The sequence below is a fragment of the Zootoca vivipara genome, chromosome 12 (assembly GCF_963506605.1).
Source record: "Zootoca vivipara chromosome 12, rZooViv1.1, whole genome shotgun sequence".
Classification (NCBI taxonomy): Eukaryota; Metazoa; Chordata; class Lepidosauria; order Squamata; family Lacertidae; genus Zootoca; species Zootoca vivipara.
Window position 1 is genome coordinate 14,092,164 of NC_083287.1, and position 27,743 is coordinate 14,119,906.

The 27,743-nt window shown below is 45.5% G+C and overlaps 1 protein-coding gene across 1 annotated transcript; it reads left to right on the forward strand.

Annotated features, from left to right (window-relative positions):
* The first annotated feature begins 980 nt into the window (after positions 1–980).
* Positions 981–27,722, forward strand: ENTPD3 (ectonucleoside triphosphate diphosphohydrolase 3). The gene is made up of 11 exons (XM_035130092.2): positions 981–1,247; positions 3,133–3,187; positions 7,589–7,716; positions 8,629–8,746; positions 13,160–13,310; positions 17,514–17,673; positions 20,898–21,128; positions 21,721–21,993; positions 22,897–23,007; positions 23,776–23,913; positions 27,480–27,722. Exons 2-11 carry the CDS (start codon positions 3,148–3,150, stop codon positions 27,711–27,713), a joined length of 1,584 nt encoding a protein of 527 aa, XP_034985983.1. The 5' UTR covers positions 981–1,247; positions 3,133–3,147; the 3' UTR covers positions 27,714–27,722.
* Positions 27,723–27,743: the final 21 nt, after the last annotated feature.

Below are 27,743 nucleotides of genomic sequence, written 5' to 3' on the forward strand. Positions count from 1 at the left end.
ATTATCCAGGGAAGTGTGAGTGTTTCGCCTGCACTGAGTGCCGAGCCGAGAGGGCTCCCCAGGGGGCGCTACAACAATGACTTAGAGTCATAGGGGCCAATTCCTGTGCATTTTTACACCCCTGCCACATGTGAACACAAGTCCCCTCCAACAGAACGCCGAATGTTTATTTGATTTAATCTCCCTGGTGTTAAATATCATCTAAGAGAACCTGCACAAGTGATGCTGACACAAAACCCCACACATACACTCAGTAGAAGAATAGAAGCATTGCCACCTCCCCCTCTTTTCTTCCTAACCCAACACTAAAAGGGGTCCCTGACCATCAGGTCCAGTCGTGTCCGACTCTGGGTTTGCGGCGCTCATCTCGCTCTATAGGCTGAGGGAGCCGGCGTTTGTCCGCAGACAGCTTCCAGGTCATGGGGCCAGCATGACAAAGCTGCTTCTGGCGAACCAGAGCAGCGCATGGAAACGCCGTTTACCTTCTCGCCGGAGCGGTCCCTATTTATCTACTTGCACTTTGATGTGCTTTCAAACTGCTAGGTGGGCAGGAGATGGGACCGAGCAACAGGAGCTCACCCCGTTGCAGGGATTCGAACAGCCGACCTTCTGATCAGCAAGCCCTAGACTCTGTGGTTTAACCCACAGCGCCACCTGGGTCCCTATGTAACCCAACACTATGTAACACTAATGTCTCACAACAAACGAAACTGATCTGTAGAAAACGCAACTTGAAAAAAGAGACAATGCATGTGTTTTTGTAAATTAATAAATCTTCAATGTTTTTTTAAAACCATCTCCAAAAACAAAAACAAAAAACAACCCTTCGGAAGCCTGCTGAAGGGGGTTGCAAAGAAGCGGTCGCCTGGCAGCGAGCGGGTGGCTGGGTGGCCGGCTGCTGTCCTTCCGAATCCTGCCACCTCTGCTTGCCCTCTTGCCATTCCCCGGCGGAGAGGCGGAGCCCGAGAGAGCTTCCCGGAGCTTTCCTCGGACGCCACGGGAGGGAGGAAGAACCTGCCGGGCTGCGGCGTCACCCTCCTCTGTCTCCTCCATCTCCATCCATTCTGGCCCCATCCACGCCGCCGCCGTGGGGCATCGCTGCCCGGCTGACAGGGCGATGAGGAGTCCCGGTTCCCCACCCAGGCGGCGGCTGCTCTTCTACCCCCCGCGCGGAATATACTAAGGAGAAGGATCTTCCTCTCGGAGGAAGCTGCTTTTCCCCATCTTGGCTGCTGCCGCAGAGGAAGGTAAAAGGCATCGGGGCGCAAGGGATCGTGTGTGTGCGCGCGCGTTTGTGTTTCCCTTTGGGTTCGAATGGCAAGGCTTCTTTTCCGTGCGCAATCGTTACGCAGCTGGCGAGAGGAGAGCGCAGCCCGGCTTGCCTGCAAGGTTGCATCTCCCTTCCGATGGCTGCAGGCGATTTCCAATGGCTGGAGCAAGGAGCTGCACTCTGAGGATCGCGCGGGGAGGGGGTTCCTTTTGGACATGTGGAGAGAAGAGCTGGCTGGGGAGATTCTGCTGGATGGGATGAGTTGGTGTGTCGGGAGGGGACGCCTGTGTTCGTGGGTGTGTGAACACAGAGGGTCGTCGAGTTTGGAGCTCCACAGCTGGCTGCCCCAACTTGGTGCCCCCCAGATGTTTGGAACCGATGGGGCTGATGGTGGATGTTGGGGTTCAAAGCTTCCCGGATGGGGGTGGAGGCACCAGGCTGGCCGAGGCATGATCTAGGGAAAGCCTTCGTGTATGGGTGATTGAGTGCCGCTTGCCCGAGGACAAGCAGACAGGCTAGCAGCAATCGACTGGACCACGCAGGGAATGCTCCTTACAGTAGTAAGGTGGAGCGTTGGCAATATTTTAAACGTATTCGGAACTGAGATTGGTTCGCTGCTTTTTCCCGAATGCAAAGTTGCCTTTGGTTTTTTTCGCTTGGACAAATGCTGCATCTTTCTTTGAACGTTTTAGCAACGTCGCCGCGTTTTAGAAAGCATGGTGCTTAGAAATGGCAATGAGCAACAACTAGGTTTTTTTAAAAAATAATAATAATAGAGATTCTCTTCTCTCTCTCTCTCTCTCTCTCTCTCTCTCTCTCTCTCTCTCTCTCTCTCTCTCTCGGTGTGTGGGGGTACTGAGCCATGTATATGGGATCATGCAGGCCTTGCTTCCCAAAAGGTCTAATGCAGGCATAGGCAAACTCTGCCCTCCAGATGTTTTGGGACTACAACTCCCATCATCCCTGACCACTGGTCCTGTTAGCTAGGGATGATGGGAGTTGTAGTCCCAAAATATCTGGAGGGCTGAGTTTGCCTATGCCTGGTCTAATGCCTCACAGAAGATGCCTATGCACGGTGGCTGCTGCCCAAGGCTACATTTAAGCAATTTAATGTCTATGGCTTTGGCTTTTGAGAGTGTGCAATTTCTCTTCCTCCTTCCCTCTCTCATGCACACACCCCTCCTATTTCTCTCTCTCTCTCTCTCTCTCTCTCTCTCTCTCTCTCTCTCTCTCTCTCTCTCTCTCTCTCACACACACACACACACACACACACACAGAGGCAGTCCCCACATCATGCACATTCTCTCTTTCATATCCACAGAGATATTTCCGGCAGGCATTCTGCCTGTCCCATGCTCTTTTAGGCTCACATCCTCTCATCTAAAAAGATTCCCATAATATGTGCAGTTAGAAAGCTTTGTTCTTCTCTATAATAAACACACACCAACTTACACATGCAGGAACACACAAACAATTTATCTCCACATCTTCTGTCTTATACAGGTGTGCAACCTCTGCTTGGTAGTATTTCCTTCCTTCCTTCCTTCCTTCCTTCCTTCCTTCCTTCCTTCCTTCCTTCCTTCCTTCCTTCCTTCCTTCCTTCCTTCCTTCCTTCCTTCTCTCTCTCTCTTTCCCACCTATTTTGATGGTGCCATGCTGTGATTTGGCCAACCCCTCATATCAATAGCTGTCCCCCTTCTCCCCTACGCTTGTGTAGCACTTTCTCACCTTCTCCATCTCTGGGAAGAACTGACTCCTTTTGCAGTCATGGGCCTGCAATGATTCCCCCCCCCCCCCGGCTCCTTGCTTGTTTTTCATAAACCCAGCCTCACACCGAATAATCTGTTTCTCTTGCTGTGTAGCTTGAACATAAAGAGATGTTTACTGCGCTGTCCCGACAATCCTGTGAACATACAGGTCAGTACTTGTGGCCGGTTGCCGTGGCAACATGCCAAGATGGGTTGCCATGTACTGTATATAATACTTTATAGCTATAGGTATGTTAGGAAATGTATGTTCATTTCCTAATATGCTGTACCTTTAGCTATCATGTATGTTCAGGGCAGTGCTGCAGTTAAGGTGATTTTAGACTTTGGACTTAAGTAATGGTCATGTGGGATGGGGGGGGGGCTTTAGATAGCAAAGCGTTATGACTCCGATTTTTGCAAAATGTCATGTAAACCAGCTCCTGCTGCATTGGGAGCCCATCTATCTGAGTGGAGCCCTCGGCCGCTGCTCCAAAGTCCTGTCCTGGCCGGCTGCACACACATTCTGGTGTGATAGAGAGAGCAGACTTCATGTTTTCATCTTCAGTAAGTTATTGGAAACAAATACTAGTCCTGTGTGGTCTGTAACTTGAATTAGGACGTGGGAATTGAATGTATTTATTTTATCCCTTGCTCCAGAACGATACTGTTCTAAAAGCGAAATACAACTGCTGTTTGGGGTTTCTTTCTCATTTTTTTTTTATGTAGCTGTTGGCTTTTTCTCTAGCTTCTGTGAAATAAGACTGATGGCTGAAAACATTAGCGAGCTGGATTCTGCCACCTCCCCTACATCCCTCTGATCTGCTAGGCATACCCTCTTAATTCTTCCACCTGTGTGAGGACAATGACAAAAATGTCCTCCTGTTTACAGTTCCCATCCCCTAGGGGCTCGCTTTAATTTGTGCTAGAGCCGCCTTGAAATTAATTCCGAAAAGTTATCAGCCCACATTTTTCCTTTTTACCTGTTGGTTAGTTATTTGAGACAACCGACAGCCAAAAAGAACCAACTCCCTTCCAGTTTACAAATGTGTCCTCCCTGGTCCCATAGGTAGCATGGCAAGGGGTTATGTACATGTCTACATGTATTGAGGAAGACTTTCTTGTTTGCAAGACTTCCTTCTCTGGGCTCACATTTGGTGACTAGGACTGAGGTGGTGTGTTGATGTAAGGTCTTCTCAGTTTAAGACAGTCCCTTCTTTTTTTATTGTTTTACATCTAAGGGTCCTGTTGATGTTGCTTTCAAAATATTACCTTCCACCCTGCACTCTGAGGATAGATGGAGTTATTTGCCTCTTGGGCTTGCTGATTGGAAGGTCGGCGGTTTGAATCCCCACGGCGGGGTGAGCTCCCGTTGCTCTGTCCCAGCTCCTGCCAACCTAGCAGTTTGAAAGCACGCCAATGCAAGTAGATAAATAGGTACTGCTGCGGCGGGAAGGTAAACGCCATTTTCGTGCGCTCTGGTTTCCGTCACAGTGTTCCGTTGCACCAGAAGCGGTGTAGTCATGCTGGCCACATGACCTGGAAAGCTGTCTGTGGACAAATGCCGGCTCCCTCGGCCTGAAAGTGAGATGAGCGCCGCAACCCCATAGTCGCCTTTGACTTTTACCTTTGCCTTTTTACCTAGATGAAGTTATTCATCTAAACTGAGCAGAATTCTGCTCACATCCCTACAACCATGGCTAAATTTTGGACTGCATTCACTAACGTCAATGACTTCTTGAAGGCATCAAGCTTTTGCACGTCTGCCTGAAAGCCCCAATGAATTCAATGGGGCTTACTTGTGAGCGGACGTGTACACGATTGGGCAAAGCAGCGATGGGGAGCCTGTAGCCCAGGCATCCCCAAACTCGGCCCTCCAGATGTTTTGGGACTACAATTCCCATCATCCCTGACCACTGTTCCTGTTAGCTAGGGATGATGGGAGTTGTAGTCCCAAAACATCTGGAGGGCCGAGTTTGGGGGTGCCTACTGTAGCCTTTTCAGATGTTTTGGACCCCAATACCCATCATTCTTCAGCAGCGGCCATCTTGCCTGGGATTAATGGGAATCCAAAACATCTAGAGGACAACCAAAACCAGTTTAGCCACCCCTGGGGTTAAACGTTGCTCTCTTTCCCTTTAGGCATTGGCAGACAATGGCCTTGTTTGGTTTAAATTGAGGCTTCAACACTGCCCTGTGTTTCACTCCTGCATTATGAACCTCCCGAAAGCCAATTACTGTACTATGTAATAAAACATTCAGCTGACACAAGGTCATGAGGTGTGTATATGTCAGAAGATTTGCTGGCTGGGTCTGGTTTTCTGTAAAATATACAACTACTGGCAGATGCTGAATTCAATGACAAATGTTCATTTGGACAATTCATTTGCATGACAAACTCTCCCAATTCTGCCTTAGATTTCCTGGATGCTTGCCCTCTCTTCTTCTCTGGTAGCACTGAGAGCATTTCGACATTGAGAGTCCATTCCTACTTTTCTTGTTGCTATATTTAGCATTTCCTAGAGTAACCAAAGCAGGGAGATCCAAAAGCAGCTTAAGCAATAATTGTTGTCAGTTCTAAGGAAGAAGATCATAGCTGCCAAGCTTTCCCTTTTCTCGTGAGGAAGCCTATTCAGCATAAGGGAATTTCCCTTAAAAAAAGGGAGAACTTGGCAGCTATGAAGAAGATACTTGAAGAAGTACACATTCACCTGTTTACGTGCAATCGTTTTAAGAAAAAACACCCTTTAAAATGCACACCTTTTGAAGATAACTAGGCCGCTGAAAAAAAGGGCATGATTAATCCTTCCTTTGCTAGCTAAAGGAACATTGTCAGGAGTGCACCTCCCGTGGTTTAAGAGATCAATTTATGCAACAAGCCTTTAAGGTAAGGAAGTGTTGCTAATTCTGTTTCCACTGAATCGTGATGAGATGATGAATCATCCCTAAGCAAAGCAAGGAATTGGAAATGGTAACATCCTACACCTCTGTTATCAGTATCCTCCCGCCCCCCCCCCTTTAAGTACAAAATCCTGTTGGGTTTCCTAATAAGTGTAAGTCCTATAAGTGTACGGTAGGAGTTAGGCAAGCCGGTCTTGGCTACGCCTGCGGAATATTTCTGGTTTTCACAATAGTTAAGAATAGGTTAGGGATGCGGGTGGCGCTGTGGGTTAAACCACAGAGCCTAGGGCTTGCTGATCAGAAGGTCGGCGGTTCGAATCCCTGTGACGGGGTAAGTTCCCGTTGTTCGGTCCCTGCTCCTGCCAGTCTAGCAGTTCGAAAGCACGTCAAAGTGCAAATAGATAAATAGGTACCGCTCCGGTGGGAAGGTAAACGGTGTTTCCGTGTGCTGCTCTGGTTCGCCAGAAGCGGCTTAGTCATGCTGGCCACATGACCCGGAAGCTGTACGCCGGCTCCCTCGGCTAGTAAAGTGAGATGAGTGCTGCAACCCCAGGGTCGTCCGCGACTGGACCTATTGGTCAGGGGTCCCTTTACCTTTAAGAATAGGCTAAGAATTATTTCTAGTATGCATCTGAATACCAGAGGCTGGAAACCACAGGAGGGGAGAGGGCTGTTGAGCTCAGGCCCTGGTTGTAGGCTTCCCAGAGGCACCAGGTTGGCCACTGTGAGAACAAGAACAAGGATCTTTGTATGTTCCATAATGCCTATGAATCGGCTTCTACTGTACCTGTTGAATTTCTGCCTGTTACGCAGTTGTGAAAAGCACAAGAGCTCTGTTTGGAGGTGGGGGGGTAGGAGGGTCATTCTACCGAGACTAGTTGATGAAAATACATCTACTGTACAGTGGTACCTTGGTTCTCAAACGCCTTGGTTCCCAAACGCCGAAAACCCGGAAGTAAGCGTTCCAGTTTTTGAAAGTTTTTTCGGAAGCAAACATCCAATGCAGTTGTCAGCTATTGTTTCTGGGGTGCCTGCACCAATCAGAAGCTGCACCTTGGTTTTCGAACATTTCAAAAGTCAAATTGACTTCCGGAACGGATTAAGTTTTATACTTTTGTTTTTGCTACTTATTTTGCGTTTTTTGTTTTTGAAGCTTTTTCGGTTAATTTGTTTTTGTGACTGTGTGGATGATAATTTTTATCATCTACAATACTGTCTTATTTATTTTATAGTACAGTACATTGATGATTGCTTTCGTTTTATGAACCAATGGTCTGGTTAGAGAGTAAAATTTGTGTTAAATTGATGTTTTAGGGGTTGTTTTTAAAAATCTGGAACTGATCTGATGAATCTGTTTTGCATTACTTTCTATGGGAAGGCGCGCCTTGGTTTTGGGAACGCTTTGGTTTTGGAACAGACTTCTGGAACAGATTAAGTTTGAGAACCAAGGTACCACTGTACTGTTCTAGCTCGTTCCAAACATCAAAGGCTTCTAATGGGTTTTCATACGTTTATTCTATATATATTCTGGGCTCACTCAGATGAACAATTTCTAGAGTTCCTCATCCCGAGCAAATGAACCTGGAATTCTTAAGTTACAGTGCAGTGAAAAATAATAACGTTAACCCTGACAAATTAATGATATCAGTTCCCCCCCCTTCTTATTTTTTAGGTTCCCGAGTACTGTACAAAATGTCAACCATAGTAACTTTTGTCTTTCTGCTCTTAAGCATAGCAATTATTGTTACTATTACTCTGATCCAAGTAAATCAGAAAGAGGTCCTTTCGCCAGGGCTGAAGGTAAGTTGAAAGGAATATGCTGCAGTATCCGTTGCTTAGTTTGGGTGCCGGGGCTCAGCTGCTGAACCGGTGATGTAAGGATAGTCAAGAGGGCTTCTGAGCATGTGGAAAGAGTTTTCCAGCACCAGAAAGTAAGCACAGCTCGATCGAATGTGCCTGCAATTAGAAAAGGGGTGCCTTGCAGGTCTGATCCTTAGTTCCTCCCTTTCTAGAAGCTTATCACTGTTAGCATAGAAAGCATTATCAAAACCCTGAGCATAACATGCCAACCAACAAGAGCTCCCTTTGGCAGCATATCAGGATTTTAGGGCAGTGATTACATAAGAGGGTGAGATCCTTATTAAAAAGATCTCTGGACAGTTACATGCCCGAAGGCTTCTCACTTGAAAGCTCCTCTTGAAGAAACATATCTTGGCTGTGTCTGTTTTCCTCGAGGCAGGATTTGGACCCGATGGGTGGAGCTGCCTGCTTGCCCTACCAGTTAGTACATGCCCACAGTATTACCTTTCCATCTCTCAACTGCAAGTGGGAAGAAACAGGTAGGAGAAGCAAGATCAAGAGAATGGGAATGGCCAGGCATCTGCCACCTGAGGCGGCTCCATCACTCTGCCCAATGGTAGAGCCGGCCCATAGGGAAACAGCTGTTCAAAGAAAAGAAGAAGCTAGAAATCACTAAGAAAGAAAGAAAAAAAGAAAGAGAAGGAAGGAAGGAAGGAAGGAAGGAAGGAAGGAAGGAAGGAAGGAAGGAAGGAAGGAAGGAAGGAAGGAAGGAGACAGAAATCACTCTAGCTTAATACAAAAAGATGGGCTACTTTTCTAACACTTGTATTTTCTTTGATCGCTTTCAACAAGAAATCATGCTCATCTTGTAACCTATAACTTTCTCTCTCCCCCCACCCACCCACCGCCAAGTATGGAATAGTGCTTGATGCAGGATCATCTCGGACCACTGCCTATGTATATGAATGGCCAGCAGAGAAAGAAAACAACACGGGAGTCGTGAGCCAGACCTTCAAGTGCAATGTGAAAGGTGAGGAGGAAATGTGGATTTTGGGGTGGACCCAAAACAAATACTAAGGGCGGAATGTATGAGTTGGGTGAAGGAGGGGGGCAGGAAGAGAAACGGCAGCTTCTGTGTTTGAAACCCCTTATACACCGTCCATTAAGAGCATCAACATTCCACTTTAAATAACCATGGCTTTCACCAAAGAATCCTGGAAACTGTAGATGGTTAAGGCTGCCAACTGCTCTTTGGAGACTCCTATTCTCCTCACAGACTTACAATTCCCAGATCCCTCTGGGAAGAGAGATTGGTAGCTGGGTGAGGGGAATAGGAACCCCCTAAGTACTCACAGCACCCTTAGCAGGGATCGCCTAACTGCTGTTGTCTATGCTCAAGGTTAGATGACTGCAATACGTTATACACAGGGCTGCCTCTGAAGACTGTTTGGAAATTTCAGCTAGTGCAGAGTTCAGCGGCCGGGTTGCTCAACGTGGGAAGGCGGTCTGAGCATATTACACCGATCCTGGTCCGACTGCACTGGCTACCAATGAATGTCCGGGCCCAATTCAAAGAGCTGGGTTTGACCTATAAAGTCTTAAACGGCTCAGGACCGCAATACCTCAAGGACCGCCTCTTTCCATATGAACCTACCCCGGACCCTGAGACCATCTTCTGAGGCCCTTCTTCGTGTGCCTCTTCCACGAGAGGTCCGGAGGGTGGCAACACAAGAACGGGCCTTCTCTGCAGTGGCCCCCTGTCTGTGGAATGCTCTCCCCAGGGAAGTTCGCCTGGCACCTTCGTTATACACCTTTAGGCACCAGGCAAAAATGTTCCATTTTAACCAGGCCTTTGGTTGATCTGTATGACATCCTATACCCTTTTAAAATGTGGCTCTTTTCAGGGGCGATGTTATTGGGTTGTTGTTTCTATTCTGATTATATAGGTTGTGATTTTTTTTTTCTGTGAACCACCCTGAGACCTCTGGGTATAGGGCAGTATATAAATTCAATTAACAACACCACACTGCAGTTCCCAGGATTCTTTGGGTGAAGCCATGACTGTTTAAAGGGGTATGATAGTGCTTTCAAGGTATTGCTATAATAATAATAATAATAATAATAATAATAATAATAATAATAATAATAATATATTATTTATACCCCGCCCCGCCCATCTGGCTGGGTTTCCCCAGCCACTCTGGGCGGCTTCCAACGGAAGAATAAAATAATTGATTAAAGATTAAAAACCTCTCTAAACAGGGCTGCCTTCAGATGTCTTCTAAAAATCTGGTACCTGTTTATTTCTTCCTGAAGGATGGTAATTTTATTCTTATTACTCTTATTATTCTTATTAAATGTATTATTATTATTATTATTATTATTATTCACAGCACTTCACACAATAAGCGTATGAAATACAACAACAAACCCCAAAATTAAGCAAGTAGTGGCTGAATCTGCCTGCCATGACTATAAATCAAAATACAACGGCAGGCAAAGCAATTGAAGTAGCCCTTCTTGTATTGGGGCGGGCTTCTCGGTGGGGACGTATTGGCTGGGCGAATGACTCAGGGACAGGTTTTGCCGTTCCAAATGGGCGTGGGAAGCTGCTGTGTCATGCAGCCGGGTGGAAATCGTGCACGACTTGCCATTTGCGTGCCTGTGGCATTTCAAAACGTGACAGATTAGCAAGCGGGGGCGGCGGGGGCGGCAGATCGAAATCATCTGCATCTTCTGCTGCCCCGGCCTAACGGACACTACTGCGGTGGCAGCTTGTTCCCGTGGGTGCGAATGCTTGTGTGTTTGCACACCTAAGAAAATGAGGCTCAAAATCTTAGGACAACGATGATGGTCATTGCATATAAAGGCATGTGGCTGGAAAATGCAAGAGGGGACAGTTCTCTCGTGCTTGAATCCTGCTTGCAGGTTTCCCCCGGGTATCTGTTTGGCTCTGCAAACAGGATCATGGACTAAATGGGCCATTGGCCTGATCCAGCAAACTCTTCTTATGTTCATGTAAAATAAAATAAAAATCCTTTATTATTTTATTTTACTTCGACCCAGACCAACACGGCTACCTACCTGTAACCAGAATTATGTTCATGTGTTCATTTTTTAATCCACTATAACTCCAAGGAGTGCCAGGGTCCTTCCCTCTCTCTCTCCCCCCCCCTAATTCTCACAACGCCCCTGTGAGGTAGGTTAATCTGAGGAAGGTTGACTCTTGAGGACGCCTGGTTCAAAACGAATCACTAACTCGCTGTATCTCACGACTAGCCCTTTCATCGTTATTTCCGACAAGATAGTGCCTGAGTTAACCTAGGTTTAAAATTTTGCTTAAATCGTGGGATTTTCTCATAGATCACAGTTTTCCTCTCCGTCTTCTCTTGTAAGGCACAGACTCTTTTAATCAAAGGTTGCTGTTCAGCAAAGTGAGATTTCCAATTGATGGGTACAAACCCCTGAGCAAATCCTTTCATGCATGCAATTAGGTAGTGTCATTTCAGAAACAGCATTTGAAGTTCTTTCCAAGCTTTTTGTACTACAGGAATGGAAATATATATATATAGGAACTGAAGCCTGCAAATAGAATTTGGTCTGAAAATTATTGGCTTTGTGGGATTGGTTTGGTTTTTTTTAAAAAAAAAACCCAACAACAAACGAATTAAAGGCAGGATCATTTCGGCTCTGCTGTAATCTGAAGCAAAAATCTTCTTTTTAAAATTTATTTATTTAGTTTTTCAAATTACAGTTTTACAATGACATATCCAACATACAACATAGATTCCACAGAATCTCCTGGACTTCCCTCCTCCCCTTTGTGGGTCCTACTGTTAGTCATTTCCTCCTGCATCTTTTATAACAGGGGTGGCCAACTCCGAAGAGACTGTGATCTACTCACAGAGTTAAAAACTGGCAGTGATCTACCCCCTTTTAGGGTGTTCAGGTCAAAGTTGTTTAGGAAGGAGGAAGGCCCATTTTTTAGGGGTTCAGGTCAGAGTTGTTGAGATTTTCTGAGGTGGGAAGAAAGCCCTGTTTTGGGGGTGAAGGGCTAAAATGTTGAGCATTTTTAGGGGAGCCAAAGTTGTTGAGTTTCTTTGGAGGGAGCCAGTGATCTACCAGTGATCTACCACAGACATCCAGTGATCTACTGGTAGATCACGATCTACCTGTTGGACGTGCCTGTTTTATAATAATCCAAATCTTTTACATCTCCATTATATCCAAAATTCACCATTAAACTACAAGTGCTATTCCAAGCCTACTAACAATTTTAACTGTTTACAGTGGTTTTTAAGATAAATTATATATTTTCCCCCATTCTTTATTAAACTTTTGGTCTTCCAGACTTCTGATTCTTCTGGTCATTTTTGCCAATTTGGCATAATCCATCAACCTAAATCTGAAGCAAAATTCTCACCCTGATTGCTTATGTGCTTAGGTGTTTTTAACTGGCAGCCCATGCTATGCCACTGGGAGGAACAGGGATAAGCTTTACAACCCACCAGTTGAAATCCGGTGGACTGGGGCACAGCATGGAGGAATGAAGCCTGACTGAAACATAAACAGAACACTTCTTGCATTCTTCCAACATCTTACATCTTTGATCGTGCATTATTTTGGACTAGATGACCCTTGGCTTGATACTGGTCATTGACAGTAATAAAACGATTTGAGGTGACCCCATGGACCCCTTCCAACTCGACAATTCTAGGGTTCCATCCTTAAAATATTTATATTCTTAGCTGTTATCCATACTCCTAAGTATTGTCAGTTCTGTTACTTGTTGTAGGTCTTTTTTATATTGCTCCGTCACATTTTTCACCAATACTTTCGTTTTACTTTTGTTTAATTTAAAAGCTGCTACTTTTCCAAACTTAAGAATCTGTTCCAAGACCCTCGGTATACTAGCCAAAGGGTCTTCTACACAAGGTCATCTGCAAATGCCTTTAGCTTATATGCTTTATAACTTACTGCTATCCCTTTTATATCTTCATCTGATCTTATGCTTCTAGCCAGGGTCTCTAAAACTAATGATAATGGTGACAGGGGGCATCCCTTTCTTGTCCCTTTCGTTACTTTACATTTTCCTGTTATTACATGGTTTACTATCAGCATTGCCTGTTGGTCAGAATAAAATTGCATCAATTCCTCTAAGAAATGACTCTCCGAAGTTCATCATCTCAATAGGTTTTTTCCATGAAAGTCCATTAAACATTGTCAAAGGCCTTCTCTGCATCTAGAATTCAATGCTTCCATGGCCTCTGTAATGTTCAAGTGTTCCTACACATTATTTACTTACTAACTTTATTTATTTGCTTTCCAAATAAAGAAGCAAAAGTGCTCAGAATGACGCTAGCGTAAAGATAAAGCGGAATAGTAAAAGTCCTGATGATCTTGGTGAGTAACAAAACTGAATCCATTGATTCCCCTCTCCTAGGTCCTGGGATATCCAGCTATGCGAGCAACCCTCAAGAAATTGCTAAGCCCATTAATGACTGCATGGATAAAGTAAAGGAGAAAATTCCTTTGCACTTACATACAACCACACCTGTCTACCTGGGAGCCACAGCTGGCATGAGACTCCTGAGGTATGGTTGGAAACCACAGCAGATGCTGATGTGTTGTGTGGATCGTTTTATCCATTGTTAAGTGGATAAAGCCGGGGGAAATTATTCATGACAAAGTTTTCTCGTCCTCGCCTTAAAACCTATCAGTCTATGGGGATTAATAGATAGGAGCATGTTAAGACAACGCCCATAAACCGAAGAGGGATTTGGATCTTCCCAGGGTATATTGCTGGTGAGTACAATCTTCCCTCAGATTCAACTTGTTGTGACTATTGACTGCCTTATAGAAGATGGTCGATCCCAGATCGGAGTGTTCCTGAATATTTTGTAATAGATGTGTAATCTTGGGGGAGGGGGGCAAACAAGGACTTTGTGCCATGGGCTGCCACAACCAAGGAAGAGGGAGAGAGTGGCAGCTTGGCCCATGTTGCAAACCTGACAACAGCCTGCACTTGTTGTTATGTATGTGCCAGTGGTTGTATAAAATCCTTTGTGCGTGCACAGATTTGTCTTTTAAGTGTTGACAAATAGTATAGATAAGGGCCAATGTGTCACTCATGCTATGTCATGTAGCCTTCAACACACCCGGCAGGTTATAGATGGGTTTGGATTACCGTATATGCTTCTGGGCATATAAGACGACTGGGCATATAAGATGACCTCCAACTTTTCCAGTTAAAATATAGAGTTTGGGATATGCTCACCGTATAAGAAATACGACCCGGCGTATAAGACGACCCCCGACTTTTGAGAAGATTTTCCTGCGTTAAAAAGTAGTCTTATACGCAGGAATATAGGCAGGAATTATTTATTTTGAATAAAGAAAGTGTTTGCTGGGATTATTCTCTTCCTCCCTCCCTCCCTCTTATAAAAAAAAGCCAGATCTGATACTTGGGAATGGTGTCTTACAACTGCTGTATGAGTGGTCTTTGGGTGCACATAGACTGTGCTAAAAACACACCTGTAATTATATTCCTGCGTATAAGACTACTTTTTAACCCAGGAAAATCTTCTCAAAAGTCGGGGGTCGTCTTATACGCCGGGTCTTATTTCTTATATGGCGAGTATATCCCAAACTCTATACAGTATTTTAACTGGAAAAGTTGGGGGTAATCTAATACGTCCAATCGTCTTATACGCCGGGATATATGGTAATCCGTATAAATAAGATCCACAGCATATTCTTTTTCCTGGTGTGGACTGACTCAGTCTGACCCCAGTGTTACCCTCCCCTAAGGCTTTATCCTATAGATATTTAAATGAGGTTGCACTTGTAGATTCCTAATTTTAAAATTGAATTTTAACATTGTATTTAATCTGCATTTTAATCGAATTGTTTCTTTTATGCTTTTATGCTTTGATATTCTTGTTGTTAGCCGCCTTGAGCCCGGTCTTGACTGGGAAATAAAATTATTATTATTATTAGTAGTAGTAGTAGTAGTACAGGAATTCTACTACAACCTTATTGTTATTGTACTATGAACCTTCCTGTATGCTTGTGAAACATGAACCACTTATAAACGCCATAATAATAATGATAATAATAATAATAATAATAATGATAATAATGATGATGATGATGATGATGATGATAATAATAATAATAATAATATATTATTTATACCCCGCCCATCTGGCTGGGTTTCCCCAGCCACTCTGGGCGGCTTCCAACCAGATATTAAAAACAGTACAGCATCAAACATTAAAAACTTCCCTAAACAGGGCTGCCTTCAGTTGTCTTCTAAAAGTAAAATAATTGCTTATTGCCTTGACATCTGCTGGGAGGGCGTTCCACAGGGTGGGTGCCACTACCGAGAAGGCCCTCTGTCTGGTTCCCTGCAACCTCATTTCTCGCAATGAGGGAACCGCCAGAAAGCCCTCAGTGCTGGATCTCAGTGAATGATGGGGGTGGAGACGCTCCTTCAGGTATACAGGACCGAGGCCGTTTAGGGCCATATTCAACTCCTCGAAAGAGTCCATCAATGGTGTCTCCAAAATTTTTTACACATCACTTGGGAAAACAGGCGAACTAATGCCAGTGTACTAGAAGTAGCAAAGATCACCAGTTTCAAAGCGATGATTCTTCAACATCAACTTTGTTGGACTGGTCATGTTGTGCGGATGCCTGATGATCGTCTTCCAAAGCAACTACTCTATTCCAAACTTTAAAATGGAAAGTGTAATGCTGGTGGTCAACAAAAGCGGTTTAAAGACTCTCTCAAGGCAAATATTTTAAAAATGTAGTATAAACACCAACAGCTGGGAAACACTGGTCTGCGAGCGCTCCAATTGGAGAACAGCCATGGGCTCGGAAGGCGCTTGAACTCAGGAAGAAAGGGGAAAACGTGCCAAGAGGAAGACACGCTTGGCAAACCCTCTCCGTGATCAACTCCTGCCCGGGAACCTATGTCCCCACTGTGGAAGGACGCGTGGATCCAAAATTGGCCTCCACAGTCACTTATGGATTCACTGTTAGAACCATGTTCATGGAAGACAATCTTACTTGGCTACGAGGGATCGCCAAAGAGAAGACATGAGGAGAAACATACTTGGCAGCTTTAAATAATGTTCTGCTGAATCTTTTGGAGATGAATGAGCATGCAATCCTAGACACATTTACCTGGGAGCAAGCCTTGTCGAACACAGAAGCCCTTATATCCCAGAACACATGCATCAAATTGTGCCGACGGGTCTAGCTGGCTGTGTGTCTTGGGGCTTGTTTGCACATGCATTTTCTTCTCTCACTAGTCTCAGTACACATCAGCTCGCACATCACAGTAAGCCTAAACCGTGGTTTCCTGTGCATGAGCAATCATGCCCACTTCACTCCTCTCTGCTCCTCTCCCTTCTTGCGTAGAATAATAGAAACCTAGAACGGCAGAGTTGGAAGGGATCCCGAGGGTCATCTAGTCCAACCCCGTTTGCAGGAAGAAAACAAATCATGGGTGTAAATATGTACAATTTTTTTGGCAAAGGGTGTTTAAGGAGATAACAGAAAGCTGACCAAAAGTCCAGAGGTAGCATTATTATCAATTTTACGATGGGTTGGAAAGTTCGCAGGCTAGGAAGGACTTGCTCACAAATTTATTGACAGCTGCACAAATTACGATAGCTAGGAAGGGGCAAGCAAAATATAAAATGGAAGGATGGTATAAAGAGGTGTGAAATATAGCTATTAATGATAAATTAACATAAGACGGGGAGAAGTGATTTTGAGGAGATATGGAACGTGTACTGTTAAAACGGAAAGGGGTCAAACCATCGCAGGAGGTGTTGAAATTTTGGGAGGCTGGATAGTTATAATGGAATGGCCTCGGTGGTGGGGAAAATAATAATAATAAGAAGAAGAATGAAAAGAAACCATGATCCTTGTTGGCTAACATCCCATATAAACTAGGAGTCATAAACCAGGGTTTAGATGCTCCCAACAAGCTCCACTCTATAGCCATGGTTTGTTATTCGGCATACTGAGTGTGGGGCTTTTTTTGGGGGGGGGGGTTCAAAACAACTGATGATGTGTGGTTCAGCTAAGCCAGAGTTCATGGTTTGTTTTCTCTCTGTGTGAGTGGGAAGGGGACTCACAGCCCAGATATTCATGGTATACCACTAACTGTCAGTAATTCGGCCGTCCCGGGGGCCAGCTGTTAGACTGGTCCCACAGGCCAAATATGCGATTGCTCTCACAAACGTGATGAACAACACACAAGTCAGTAAATAAGGCTAAACTGCTTTATTTACAGATAAACAAACAGAGCTCTACATCATGGCTCCCTCTCTCTGGCATCACAGCCAGTAAAGAGTAAGAACAAAGGAACAACAGTCCCACGTAAACATCCTGTCTACGTCACTTCCACTCTGTGGGAATGAAAACACATACAGTCATATGATGCACAATAACCCTATGACTGCAGACGGGGAATGAATCCTAACACTAACTACCGTTTACTGTAATGTGCAAACCGGAGCATTGACTATTGATGTGTGAACCAGCCGGCACAAAGTAGAACATTCATATCCCCTGCTATCATTTCGGACACGGTATTTTCCCATGAAAGCAGTCCACACATTTCCCTGGACCATCCGATGTTGAATAATTAAGTGATGTACATGCATGTATGAATCAACCCTTGACTTGCCAAGCTGAGTCACTAGATTTGGCAGATGACGAAGGGCGAACATCTCCTTTTGGCCACTCAGCCTTTTGTATTCTTGTGACTTGCTTAGGTTGCAAAATGAATCAGCAGCCCATGAAGTCCTTCGGAGCATTCAAAGCTACTTCGCAGCCCTGCCCTTTGAATTTAGGGGCACTCAAATCATAACCGGGCAAGAGGAAGGTGTGTACGGATGGATAACAGCCAACTATTTAATGGGCAATTTCTTGGAGGTGCGTGGAAGAAGCTGCATGTTTTATTGCATACTATTCTTTGATGAATTGCTAGTGTTTGAATGGATGTACACTGAGATTAGCATAACACACACACACACACACACACACACACACACACACACACACCGGCAAGGGAAGATTGTGGTATGATGTATACATACAGTATATAAATATACAACCACCTAAAACTGTGGTTGTAGTACTAACATCTTTATAGCAAAGGTTCCTGCCTTGCATTAGTCTTCTGTTTTACCTAGCAAACTGGTCTCTCCTGTTAAAGGCATAAAACATCATATAAGGGGATGACATTGGGTCATGTTCTTAAAACAACAAAACCCATTTAAAGTTAATAATAATAATAATAATAATAATAATAATAATAATAATAATAATTTTATTATTCGTACCTCATCCATCTGACTCGGTTGCCCCAGCCACTCTGGGCAGCTTCCAACAAATATAGACAGAAGTACTGTTTTGGGGGGACAGGGGGTGGGCAGGTGTGAGGGACTTCCTGGTCCTGAATGGGGTAACTGTGTCCCTGAAGGACCAGGTGTGCACCCTGGGAGTCATTTTGGACTGTTCATGGAGGCACAGATCAATTCTGTGTCCAGGGCAGCTGTCTATAAATTCCATCAGGTACGCAGGCTGAGACCCTACCTGCCCGCAGACTGTCAGGAAGTTTTAAACATTTGACATTTTATTATTTTTTATATTTTGCTGGAAGCCATCCAGATGGGTGGGGTAACAACAACAACAACAACAACAACAACAACAACAACAACAACAACAACAACAACAACAACAAAATAATAAAACATCAAGCACTAAAAACTTCCCTATACAGAGCTGCCTTCAGATGTCTTTTTGGAAAGTTGTGTACTGTAGTTTTTTATCTGTTTGACATATGATGGGGTGTTCAATAGGGAGGGTGCCACTGCCAAGAAGGCCCTCTATCTGGTTTCCTGTAACTTCGCTTCTCGCAGTAAGGGAACCACCAGAAGGGCCTCGGAGCTGGACCTTAGTGGGGGTGGAGACGCTACTTCCGGAATACAGGGCCGAGACCGTTTAGGGCAGGGGTCGGCAAGGTTTTCCTTGCCTGGGCTGGTTCACTCCTGCAAAGATCGCTCCGTGGGCCAGATCACATCTGCGCAGATGCGCTTTTCAGCATCTGTGTCTGCGCAGACATGATTTCCGGCACCACGGAAGCAAGTCCCTGCTCTGTGCTGTGCCGGTTTAGCGCAACGCACGGGGACTCGCCGAGTGGGTGGTTCGGTTTGGAAGCGACTCGTGGGCCGTTTAAACGACCCCCGTGGGCCGCTTGTGGCCCATGGGCCGGAGGTTGCCGACCCCAGGTTTAGGGCCTTAAAGGTCAGCACCAACACTTTGAATTCTGTTTGGAAACAAACTGGGGGCCAGTGTAGGTCTTTCAGGACCAGTGTTATATGGTCCCTGCGCCCGCTCCCAGTCACCAGTCTAGTTGCCGCATTCTGGATTAGTTGCAGTTTCTGAGTCACCTTCAAATGTAGCTCGCCCAGGGCAAAGGAAACCCCTCTAAATTTCACAGGCATTTTAAATTGTAGAGGCAATTCCTCACGCCAGAATATGCCAAGCAGATTGCAACATTTTCCGCCCCCCTAAGACATCCTGATCACACTTGCAGGTGCAACTTTGTGGTTTACATTCCACACTCAATGTCCTCCTAAGCCATGCCATTCCCAGATTAACCCAGTTCTCCCAGCGGAGCAATCTTCCTTTTATCCTTTGGTGCTAAAACACCAAACCGGGGACAGAGGAATTAATGGCACAATAGCCCTGTCCCTATGTATGGCAGCCCCTTTGCTTTCACAGCTGTCTGACAAAATCCCACAGCAAACTCTCTCCCCATGCACAGAATAAGGAGCTCTGTTGATAGGAGTGGTGATAGCAGCTGGCCAAGTTGCCAAGGTGCTAGTGCCCTGACAGAGGCCACTGATTCTGTCCGCTGATTTGAGGGGTGGCATTATTTTTCTGGCTTGGCACTGAGCAGTGCCAGACAGCCAGATCTAGCCTACTTTCCCTCAATGCACTGTGGGAAACTAAAAGGGCAGCTAGACCTAGCCGCCCGGAGCTGCTCAGAGTGGTGCCACTGCTGCCATGGAAGCCTGGGCAACTATTTTATCTTTATTACTGCGTTTGCAATTGCTCAAGATAAAACCTATTTTGGAAAGTGAAGAAATGAGCACTGAACCCCTGATAGATCATAAGTGAACTCTTCATTTACTGCGTTTGCAATTGTTATAAAAGAAAACCTCTTTGGAAAAGAAACTGCTTTTGCCATTTCTAGGGACGTTTATTGTTTGCTTTCATCACCAGTTTCATAATAATAATAATAATAATATTAATAATAATAATAATATATTATTTATACCCCGCCCATCTGGTCGGGTTCCCCCAGCCACTCTGGGCAGCTTCCAACAAAATATTAAAATACAGAAATCCATCAAACATTAAAAGCTTCCCTAAACAGGGCTGCCTTGAGATGCCTTCTAAAGGTCTGGTAATTGTTGTTCTCTTTGACCTCTGGTGGGAGGGCATTCCACAGGATGGGTGCCACTACCGAGAAGGCCCTCTGCCTGGTTCCCTGTAACTTGGCTTCTCGTAGCGAGGGAATCGCCAGAAGGCCCTCGGCGCTGGACCTCAGTGTCCGGGCAGAATGATGGGGGTGGAGACGCTCCTTGGTGATATTATCTCATGTTGATTGCAGTAGTCATTGTATCAACATCCTGTTCATTGTTTTATGGCCAGGTATGCCTGCCAGTGCCCACAGACTGTGGGGAACACTTTGCCCAATGCCCCCTCAAACCTGGAACTGGCCCATCCTGTTGGTTTCAGCATTGTGCTGCTGAATGTGCACGGGCTGAACACCTTTGCCTACACATTTGGCTCGCAATACAGGCCTGGTTGGCATATCATACCCCTACCACCCTGATCAAATGCACGTAGGGTGAATTATACTATTACACAATCTTGTTGTGACAGCGTCTTGCTACTTCTTCGGCTTCATTCTTTGGAAGAACGCTCCAATCGATACGACTCCCGCAGGTAATCTTGGGAGCACTTTCCGCATCGATCTACAGCGCACTTTTGTGACGCCCTGTAACCCCAGGAGGGAAAGTCTAGACAGGAGAGCAGAGCCCCCGTGGCAGCCCGGGATGTCAAATCTAGTTCTTCCTTTCCAGAGAAACCTTTGGAGGGCCTGGGTCCATCCCCACGGAGCAGAGACCACGGGCGCCCTTGATTTAGGAGGGGCCTCCACCCAAATATCATTCATCCCCGATGAGACTGGCGACACGACCAACAGCACGCTGCCAGTGCAGCTGTACGGCTATGAATACAGCGTGTACACGCACAGCTTCCAGTGTTACGGGAGAGATGAAGCAGAGAAAAAACTGCTGGCATCGATACTACAGGTATGGCCGAAGGAATCCTCTTCTCTGCTAGGACGGTCTGCTTCTTGAATGCAGAGAAGGGTACAGAGTTCAGTAGTGGAGCATGGCTTGGTTGCTATTTTCTCATAACAAAAAGCCTGGGGCAGTGGAGATTCAATCAGCAGTCCTCTTTCTCCCAGAGACATATATTTCAAAAAGTAAAAAAAGCGGGATGCCCCCCGAAAGTTGTGTTTAGGAATGGTTGAGATTTTTTAAGACAACACCAAAAAAAGAAAAGAAAAGCGATTGACAATCTAAGTTACGTCAGTCCAAGTTACTGGCCACAGGGGAAGATGGAGAGACGAGAAAACAGAGGAAGTCCAAAGCTGATGTAACAAAAAACCCAATGGTTTTTATTAAGCCAAAGCAACTTCAGAAAGGTGGAATTCAGAGAAGCATTGGGGGAGGTTTTTCTACTGCAAAGCTGCCTCCCTTTATGGATGCATGTTGGTAAGGGGAAAATGCAAAACATACACAGTCTGTTTTAGTGACGTTGCCTGTAACAATGACTCCTGCTGAAATTATTCCTCCTGTTTAAAACCTCCTTGTTTGTTTGTTGTTTGTCAACTGCCAGAATTCAGGTGATAAATCCGGGATCAATAATCCATGCTATCCTCGGAATTATAAAACTGTTTTAACCATGAAATACTTGTACGGCAGCCTCTGCACGGCATTTCTAAGGCCAGAGAACTACAACCCAGACCAGCTTGTAAATGTCACTGGAAGTGGAGATCCAGCTCTCTGCAGGCAAGCCGTCTCCAAGTTATTTGATTTCGCAAGTTGCAGGGAGAAGGAAGACTGTTCGTTTAATGGAGTCTATCAGCCAAAGGTTAAAGGGAACTTTGTGGTATGTCTTATTTTCCTGGTGCTTATTGTGCGCTGTGTGTGTGTGTGTGTAGTTTTGTAGTCAGCATTTCCTTACAACTAGAACCACAACTGTGTTGGAAACTATTCAAGGAATTACAGGATATTGCTTATCTAAAGGCCCCCAAATAATCATGTTATGTATGATTAAGAGATAAGTTGAAAAAAAGATAAGTTGAAAAGTTGATTGCTATTATTGCATGAACAGGGGAGGAAACTTAGATAAGAATGATTTCCCAGATAAGAGCTAAATAAGGCATTTTCAAGAAAATAAATATTCATTGGAAGAGGGGTTTTATTAAGAAATTTCTGGAATAACATGCAGGATAAAAGTCTGATTTGTGTTCCCCATGTGTTACTCTAAAGGAAATTTGGTGAACTATTGTTTAGAACAGGGGTAGGCAACCTAAGGCCCGTGGGCCGGATGCGGCCCAATCGCCTTCTCAAACTGGCCCACGGATGGTCCGGGAATCAGTGTGTTTTTACATGAGCAGAATGTGTCCTTTTATTTAAAATGCATTCTGGGTTATTTGCGGGGCCTACCTGGTGTTTTTACATGAGTAGAATGTGTGCTTTTATTTAAAATGCATCTCTGGGTTATTTGTGGGGCATAGGAATTCGTTCATTTCTCCCCCCCAAAATATAATCTGGCCGACCACATGGTCTGAGGGACAGTGGACCGGCCCACAGCTAAAAAAGGTTGCTGACCCCTGGTTTAGAATCATGTATCTATACATACACATGTTTGTGTGTTTACAGTTTTTATTCCATTTTGTTTCTGTCATGCTTTTGTTTTCGTAAAATAGTAAATAAATAAGTTTTTTAAAAAACAAAAAAACCAACAACCCACAGTTGAGATCTAACTTTCACCTGCCTTAATCCATAGGCCTTTTCTGGATTTTACTACACAGTCAATGCTCTGAATTTAACTGGAGAATTTTCACTGGCTGTTTTTAATTCAAGCATGTGGACATTATGTTCAGAGAATTGGAATCAGGTCTGTATCGATCTTCTGAACTTTTAGAAGGGAACTGTTGACAAAAGTTTGCTATACCTGGGTAAACTTTCATCGAAATGCCTAAGGGGAAAAATGACCGGACAAAATTTATTTAGGCTGCATTCCTATGCACACTTTCCTGTGAATAATTTCCACTATTTACCATGAGACTTACTTCCAAGTAAATATGTATAGAATTGTACTCTCTTGCTTTTCATAAAATTTAGATTCAGACTCTGAAACTTGACAACAGAACCATATTCCTAATGCTGAGAATTACCTAGCCAAATTATCTAGATGCAAGTGTTTAACTGTTGCTGGATCATGCTTTTAATTTTTGTTGTTAGAATAGAACAGAAAAAAATCTAATATTCCTGCATTGGAGGGGGTTGGACTAGCGCCCCTTCCAATTCTATGATTCTATTATTCTCATACTCAGTTCTATACGAATTACTAAAACCAAATTGCTATTCTCTAGCAGACGTCTTAGCAAATATCCTCTAGAAATATAATATATATCACATTGAAACAATTTGGCATGATTGCTTCCAGGCAGAGCTCCACATTCATATTGTTTCCTTGCCATATTTCTTTCCCTTGACAAACTCGTATTCAGAGCTACCGTAATTACACCAAGAGTCTTGCCTTGAATTTTCAGAGTACCATAATGACCATGATCATAACAGAAGGCCAGAGTAGAAATTTCCCCAACGAAATAAATAAGTATTAACGTTGATTTGGTTTTGAGTAACCATTTTTGTTTTTCAGCTTCCGTACATGATACCTAAATTTGATGAAATCTACGCAAAATCTTACTGCTTTTCAGCGAACTACATCTATCACCTGCTTATACACGGGTATAAGTTCAGTGCAGAGACTTGGCCACAGATTCGCTTTCAGAAGGAAGTAAGTTTAACTCTCCCCCCCATCAAAAAAAGATAGTGGAAGTCTTGAAAGCCTTGAAAGATTCAGACTTTGGAAGTCTTGGTGGAAGTCTTAAGGGTGGAAGTCTTGAAAGATGAAAACAAAGTTAGGGACTCAGAGCCATTGTCAAGAAATGTTTCTTAACCGTTGCAAAAATTAAAAATAAATTTGGAACACAGTTGACTTTACTGTGAACACAATTGCTCCAGCCACTACTTCTTCTCTGGCGATCACTTATAGCCGAGTAAGATTGTCTTCCATGAACACGCTCTTAACAGTGAGTCCGTAAGTGACTGTGGAGGTCAATTCTGGATCCACACGTCCTTCCACAGTGGGGATGTAGGTTTCCAGGCAGGAGTTGACCACGGTGAGGGTTTGCCAAGCATGCCTTCCTCTTAGCACGTTTCTCCCTTTTGTCCTGAGTTCGAGTGTCTTCAAAGTCCACGACACCTTTGGAAAGGGTGTTCTCCAATTGGAGTGCCTGCAGGCCAGTGTTTCCCAATTGTCGGTGTTTATACCACATTTTTAAAGATTTGCCTTGAGGGAGTCTTTAAACATCTTTCATTGTCCACTGGTATTTCGCTTTCCATTCTTAAGTTGGGAATAGAGTAGTTGCTTTGGAAGACAATCATCAGGCATCCGCACAACATGACCAGTCCAATGAAGTTGATGTTGAAGAATCATCGCTTTGACACTGGTAATCTTTGCTTCTTCCAGGACACTGGCATTACTGTAGTTCACTTGTCTTCCCAAGTGATGTGTAAAACTTTTCCAGCCACTAGGGACATAGAAAGCTGGTTTACAGAGTCCGAGCATCTGTACGTTTAGCTTAGGATTGCTTAGACCAGGGGTACCCAGACCAGGCTTTGGGCCGGAGGGCAGGGGAGTGTGGGCCCGTGTGCACACACACTTACTGGCGCGGTGGTGCGCTTCCAGGTTGGAAAAAGCCCCGGAAATCGTTTGTGCGCATGCGTATGGGCCTCCCCCGACCCGGAAGTGCACCGGAAATGACCTCTTCTGGGTTGGGAGAGGCCCATACGCATGTGCACAAACGATTTTCGACGCTTTTTTCCGACCTGGAAGAGCGCTGCCGCGCCGCGCGCTGTAAGAGCGGGCAGCGGCAGCGGGGGTCGTCGCGGGCCGGATTGGGAGGCCAATTGGGCCGCATCCGGCCCGCGGGCCGTAGTCTGGGGACCCCTGGCTTAGACTGACTGGCAGTGACTCTCTTGGATATGAGTCAGGGGCCTCTCCCAGCCTGATTCAGAGATGCTGGGGACCCTCTGCTCTACCACTGAGCTATGACGCTCCCCCAGGACTTTGTCAGATGGCAGCTTGAGGTTTTTTTAAGTGGTGGCAAAGGTTTCTTTTTCAAGTAGATGGATGCCTTAACCCTTGGCCAAACCTCCATGGGTTGCACGTCGAAAGGTGCAGTGTGGCATCAGAGCAGGGGACCCTTGTGGGTGGTCAGTAAATACATACCTGCGTGTATATTTACATTTGTATGTGTGTATATTAATGAACAAATGGGGGACACCAAAACTTTTGGCATCCCCCTAGGGATCAGTACTTTTTTCTGGAGGTACTGTAGGGTACACAGTGTTAGCACCTTTTCTTTTTCAAATGTTAAAAGTGTGGTGCTTGCCGTAAGGATTTCCTGGCGAGTGCTTTTTCCTATTAAAAAAGAAAAAAGAGGAAGAAAGCACTGGTAGGGATCATATGTGAGCAGTCAGTAAATTAAATTTTAATTTTAAAAATGGTCTTTGTTTTTTAAATTGGGCAGAGGGAACAGTGGAGGCTGCACAAAGCCCAGGTTGCAAAGGAAAACCATGATTTCCCAATACATTTGAAGCGGGTCGATCTGGACTAAAACGCCTATTCTTTCTTTTGGAAAGCATCAAATACCAAGTCCAAACTGTGGACTTTAGGAAATGTAAATTGAATATTCAAACACTTAATATCAAGGGGAAGTGTGTGGAACAGGTCTCGGTGTTTTGACTTCTGGGAATGGAGTTGAAAGATGATCTAACATGGGGAGCAAATAGCAAAGACCTGATGAAGAGAGCACAGCAGAGGCTATACTTTCTGAGAATCCTCCGGGAAAACAATCTCTCAAAGGACCCGCTGAGGGCATTTTACCACTGTACTGTAGAAAGTGTCTTAATCTGTGGTCTGTGTGTGTGGTTTGGGAGTTGCACGGTTGGAGAAAGAACAGCACTGTCCAGGGTCGTAAAGACTGCGGAGAGGATAATTGAGTGCACTCTTCTTTGGATCAAATCTATGCCTCCAGGTGCTATAAGGAAGCTGCAGATATTGTGCAAGATAGTGTGCACCCCGGAAATGATCAGGGCTATCTTAAGCCTATCTGGTGCCCTGGTGCAGGGATTCCCTCTGGGCGGGCTCGTCCCTCTTTGGAAGAGCAGGGAGTGCAGAGGGGCAGGAACCAGGCAAGGGGCTACGCTGGGCAGGGAGAGGCCCCAAGAAGGAAGAGCCCACCCCGTTCCGAGGCGCCGAGGGTACCGTGCGTGCTCGGGATAGACAGGGCCGCCACTGCCGCTGCTCCCTGCCCGCCCGAGCTTCCCTCGCCTCGTCCAAGGAGCGGCCGGGCTGTGAAGCGAGCAGAAAACTCGAGGGCTGTGAAGCGAGCAGAAAGCTCGAGGGCAAGAGTGCACGGTGGAGGCGGGCGGGCAGGTGCCGCGGAGCCGGCAGGCGGGCCGACCTCTACCCAGCGGCCACCCAGTAGCAGCAGTGGACCGGGTCCTGCCCCGGCAGGCAGGCAGGATGGAGCTACGCCCCGGGCCGCCGCCTCTGGAGCTCGGCCGCTGGCCTGGTGGTGTGCATGGGCTGGCGGCAAGGACACCCCCCCCACCAAGTCGCGGCTGCCAGAGGTCCAGCGCGGCATGGTGGCCGGCATTCAGGGAAAGGGGACACCACTGGCAAAGCCGCGCAGCTCCCCCACTCCCCCCTGAGAGGTGCCCCTGAGAGGGCGGCGCCCTGGCGCAACGCGCCAGTATCCCCAATAGGAAGAACGGGCCTGGAAATGATCTCTTTCAGCTTCTGCCTTCTGGAAGGCGGTTTAGGGTCATAAAGACCAGAAAAAAGCCGCCTGAGAAATAGCTTCTACCCAAGAGCGATTTTGGTTTTGAATGCAGCAAAAGGCAGTCTGTGAGCGAGGGTCTGTATTCAGTTGTGGGGCATCAGAGTTTTAGGGGGCAAATCAGGAGGGGTATTAAGAGTTTTTAGGGGGTTAATTATGTATAGGCGGGATGGGTAGCGAGTCGATATGCATTTTTTGGATAGTAGGCTGACGGTTGTTGTAAGTTTGATGTAGATTCTCAATTTTGTTGTTCTGCATGGGACAATGACAATAAAGATTAGCCTCCCTGAACAGAAGATACTGCTCATCCCTCATGCAGAAATGCCGCTATGTGTGCAGATCCGATGAAAGGAGCAACACAGTACACAGGAAAAGCAGATCTTCTGTCTTCTAGAATGGCCCTGAGGTTTCTTATCTGGAGAGTCTAATTTGCTGTTCTTTTCCTGTGTTTCAGGTCGATAACAGCAGCATAGCTTGGTCGCTAGGCTACATGCTCAGTCTCACCAACATGATTCCAGCAGAGAGCAATAGGATCTTGTCCCCCATGAGCCCCTCTCTGTTTGCTGGGCTGCTTCTTTTCTTCACGGCCGTGGCGTTACTGTGCCTCATCTTCCTCGTGTATTCGTGTGTGGTGTCGCGTATGCGAAAGAACGCCTGCCATGCCGACCATGTGTTTCCAGTAGAATAAATACGCTTATAACGGAGAGAACAGAACGGT